The 5,058-nt window shown below is 27.1% G+C and overlaps 1 protein-coding gene across 1 annotated transcript in view; it reads right to left on the reverse strand.

Moving 5' to 3' along the window:
• LOC117174790 (beta-1,4-galactosyltransferase 1-like) overlaps positions 1-4,638 on the reverse strand; it is a 14,404-nt gene extending 9,766 nt beyond the window's left edge. The window contains exon 1 of the mRNA XM_033364158.1: positions 3,654-4,638. Coding sequence (XP_033220049.1) covers positions 3,654-4,451 — 798 coding nt within the window. The 5' untranslated portion in view covers positions 4,452-4,638. The remainder of the gene's footprint in view (positions 1-3,653) is intronic.
• Positions 4,639-5,058: the final 420 nt, after the last annotated feature.

Here is a 5,058-nt window from a genome sequence, read left to right on the forward strand (position 1 = left end):
ATATATGTGTCTCAATTTTTTCTAGTGTCGAATAGTCTTAGTTATTGGCCGTTGAAAAGCAGTGTCCCGGTAGTGGCGTTTTGGCCGTTTAAGGGTTAAATCTATTTGAAAATGTTTTTAGAATATTTTTAAGATATAGGAATGTTTCAAATATTTTTAATATATTTAGTAACATTTGTAAAATTATTTAAATCTTTGAAAAATCATTCAAGTTTTTGTGAAATCTTTCTCAAATTTATGGAAACCTTTGCCAAATATTTGGTAATATTTGTGAAATTATTTAAATCTTTGAAAAATGATTTAGGTTTTTTTGAAATCTTTCTACAATTTTTGGAAATATTCGGGACCTATTTTTCAAGATATTTGTGAAATTATTTACATTTTTTGGAAAATCATTGAAGACTTTGTGAAATCTTTTGAATCCTTCCAAAATTTTTGCTAAATATTATAAATATTTTAAATCTTTGAACACCTTTGCGAAATATTTGAAATCTTTTAAAACTATCCGAAATCTTTGTTAAATATCTTAAATCTTACTAAAATCTTTGGAAATGTTTTAAATATTTGTAAGGTATTTAGGAAATTTGTGAAAGTACTGAAAGCTTTGTGAAATTCTTTAAATCTATTTAAAATCTTTCGTAAATATTTGAAGTTTGAAGTTTTTAAAAATCTATTTGGAAATATTTTTAAGATATTCGGTAATATTTGTGAAATTATTTAAATCTCTGAAAAATCATTAAAGTTTTTATGAAATCTTTCTCAAATTTTTGGAAATCTTTACGAAATATTTTTAAGATATTTGTGAAATCTTTTAAATCTATCAAAAATCATTGCTAATTATTTGAAATTTTAAAAATATTTTTAAGGTATTTGATAATATTTGTCAAATTTTTGTTAAAAATTTTAATGTTTCGAATCTTTCGAAATCTTTGAAATATTTTAAAGATATTTGGTAATATTTGTGAACTTACTGTTCTTTGTAAAATCTCTTAAATATTCAAAATCTTTACGAAATATTTAAAATATTTTGAACCTTTGTGAAATGTTTGAAAACTTTTGCCAAATATTTGGTAATATTTGTGAAATTATTTAAATCTTTGGAAAATTATTAAAGTCTTTGTGAAATCTTTCTAAAAATTTTGGAAATCTTTGCGAAATATTTTCAAGATATTTTTGAAATTATTTAAATTTTTGAAAAATCATTAGTCTTTGTGCAACCTTTGATAATATTTGTGATATTATTGAAATTGTTGTGAAATAACTGAAGTATTTTTTTAAAAATTTAATCTATCCTAAAATATTTATAAAAACTTTCTTAAATATTTTAAATCCTTCCGAAATATGTGTGAAAGATTTGAAATCTTTGTGAAATGTTTTTGAATTTTTTCTTAATTTTCGCGAAAAACTTGTAATATTTAAAAATATTACAAAATTATTTGGTATTTCTTGTGAAATTATTGAAATCTTCATGAAATTTTTGTGAAATATTTGATATTTGCGCATTAATTTAAACTTAAATCTTTGGGAAATTATTGAAATCTTCAAAATATTTGTGATATTATTCAAATCTTTGTGAATTAACTAAAGTCTTTGTAAAAAATGTTTAATCAACCCGGAAATATTTGTAATAAAATCTTTGCGCAATATTTGAAATATTTGTAAAATTATTCAAATCTTTGGAAAAGCGTTAATCTTTTGTGAAATACTTTAAATCAATCTAAAATCTTTTCTAAATATTTTAAAATTATTTGTGAAGTTAATTAAATCTTTGTCAAATCTTTGAAATATCTTTCAAGTCTGTAAAATCTTTGCTAAATATTTGAAACTTTGGCGAAATATTCGAAATTTATATGAAATATAAATATAAATCTTCCCAAAATCTTTGTGAAATCTTTGGGAAATATTTTTAAAATATATAGTAATATGTGTGAAATTATTGAAATCTTTGAAAAAGCATTGAGCCTTTGTGTAATCTTTAAATCTATCCGGAATGTTTGCTAATTAATGCGCAAATATTGCGCATTAATTAAAACTTAAGTCTTTCGAAAATTATTGAAATCTTTGAAATATTTGTGATATTATTGGAATCTTTGTGAAATAACTAAAGTCGTTGTAAAAAATGTTTAATCAATCCGGAAGTATTTGCAATAAAATCTTTGCGAGATATTTGAAATATTTTTTTAATATTTGGTAATATTTGTAAAATTATTGAAATCTTTGGAAAAGCGTTAATCCTTTATGAAATTCTTTAAATCGATCTAAAATCTTTTCTAAATTTTTTAAATATTTTTTAGGAATATTTTTAATCTTTGCAAAATGATTGGAAATCTTTGCGAAATATTTTTAAGATATTTGTGAAGTTAATTAAATCGTTGTCAAATCATTGGAATATCTTTAAAGTCTGTAAAATCTTTGCTAAATATTTGAAACTTTGGCGAAATATTTGAAATTTATATGAAATATAAATATAAATCTTCCCAAAATCTTTGTGAAATCTTGGGGAAATATTTTTAAAATATATAGTAATATTTATTAAATTATTGAAATCTTTGAAAAAGTATTAAGTCTTTGTGTAATCTTTTAAATCTATCCGGAATTTTGGCTAATTAATGCGCAAATATTGCGCATTAATTTAAGCTTAAGTCTTTCGGAAATTATTGAAATCTTTGAAATATTTTTGATATTATTGGAATCTTTGTGAAATAACTAAAGTCTTTGTAAAAAAGGTTTCATCAATCCGGAAGTATTTGCAATAAAATCTTTGCGAGATATTTGAAATATTTTTTTAATATTTGGTAATATTTGTAAAATTATTCAAATCTTTGGAAAAGCGTTAATCCTTTGTGAAATTCTTTAAATCGATCTAAAATCTTTTCTAAATTTTTTAAATATTTGAGGAATATTTTTAATCGTTGCAAAATCTTTGGAAATCTTTGCGAAATATTTTTAAGATATTTGTGAAGTTAATTAAATCGTTGTCAAAACATTGGAATATCTTTAAAGTCTAAAATCTTTGCTAAATATTTGAAACTTTGGCGAAATATTTGAAATTTATATGAAATATAAATATAAATCTTCCCAAAATCTTTGTGAAATCTTGGGGAAATATTTTTAAAATATATAGTAATATTTGTGAAATTATTGAAATCTTTGAAAACGCATTAAGCCTTTGTGTAATCTTTTAAATCTATCCGGAATTTTTGCTAATTATTGCACATATATTGCGCATTAATTAAAACTTAAATCTTGGTGAAATAACTAAAGTCTTTATAAAAAATGTTTCATCAATCCGGAAATATTTGTAATAAAATCTTTGTGAGATATTTGAAATATTTGGTAATATTTGTAAAATTATTCAAATCTTTGGAAAAGCGTTAATCCTTTGTGAAATACTTTAAATCGATCTAAAATCTTTTCTAAATATTTTAAATATTTTTAATCGTTGTAAAATCTTTGCGAAATATTTTTAAGATATTTGTGAAGTTTATTAAATCTTTGACAAATCTTTGGAATATCTTTCAAGTCTGCAAAATCTTTGCTAAATATTTGAAACTTTAGCGAAATTTTTGAAATATTTTAAAAATCATTGAAATATTTGAATGTACATTCAAAATGTGTATCGAACTAGTCCCGTTATAATAATGTCAACAAACCTTAAGACCTCTACTCTGCAGTCTTCCATAAAAGTCATCATCTTCTCCACCCCAACCGTAGAAAACATTCGAAAACCCATTAGCTCTCTCAAACTGCTTCCTAGTCAAAGCAATCGCCCCACCAAATAATCCCGTATACGGGAGATTGTACCTAAAAGTGTTCACACTCGAACTCATATGTCGCGGCATTTTCGTGCACGCGTAAATATTGTCCGGATTTTGCGGAATGAGATCAATATCCTGGAAGATGAAGCAATGAAAATCATTGACCTTGGTGGCTTCCGCATATCCAACATTGAACAGTTTCGCCCTGTTAAATTCCCGCATGGGACTCTGTTCGATCACAAATATCCGGTAATCCAAGTTCTGCGACTGCAGAAACGGATGTATGAAATTCATGAAAATGGAGAGTTGCGTCTGTCGATTTCGATAAGGCAGAATGATCGCTATATTGAAGAGGGGATGACAGTTCACTGGTTTCCATTGGCCTCCAGGCAGAATCCCCAATCGTCTGGCCATCACAACCGGATCTTCACGGGGATTCACTTCCGGGTAAAGTAGTTCCGATGCTTGTCTTCCGGTGACGACAATCGCGCACGAATTTTCACGAGGCGAGTAGGCCTTCTCCATTTCCGTGTAGATATTTTTCGCTTCAATGAAACTGTAATGAGAGGCGAATCGTCCAGGATGGAGGCAGTAGGAAAGTACGAGTATGGCAGTTATCGTGAATGATAAACCACGGGCGTACTCGTACAGATAACTAACAAGAAGCTTCGCAACATTCATGATTACCCGCATTTTAACCTCTTTTTTTTATTATATTGAGCACATTTTATGTTTACTTTAATTCTTTGGTTAGATCAGCTGTTGATTTATACGTATTTGTAGTACGTTGAAAAGCAACAGTGTTCCATCACAGATAATCAACAGTAATCATAAACTTTTATCACAAGCATCACAACTGTTTTCAACCGTTTTGACAGCCAAACTTTTATCGGCTCTTTTCTGCTGCAGACGACAAAAACCACAAAAACAGACAAAATAAAGGTCATTTAATATACTGCGCATGCGCGGGTTTAGATGTTCCAAGTCATGATCTAACAAATACATGGTCTAGCCACTTGAAGGCCCTGTTTCGTTTAAGTAACGCAAGTCCTTAATTCCACCATTTTGTTAGTTTGACCGCGCAGTTTGAGTTTGACGCGTAAGACTAGGGCGAACTGTTATAGGAAAATCGATTAAGGGCATGTGATGCATACAAAATTGTCGATTTTACCAGTTTTAGGTTCCTCTGGCTTTTTTTCTTTAATAATCAATATTTTGTCTTAAAAATTTGGGAAATGATAGCGGCCATGTTAACGGACGTCCCCACACACTTTTTTTTTTGGTTTAATTCGAAAAAGTT

This window comes from Belonocnema kinseyi, chromosome 6 (genome assembly GCF_010883055.1).
Source record: "Belonocnema kinseyi isolate 2016_QV_RU_SX_M_011 chromosome 6, B_treatae_v1, whole genome shotgun sequence".
NCBI lineage: Eukaryota > Metazoa > Arthropoda > Insecta > Hymenoptera > Cynipidae > Belonocnema > Belonocnema kinseyi.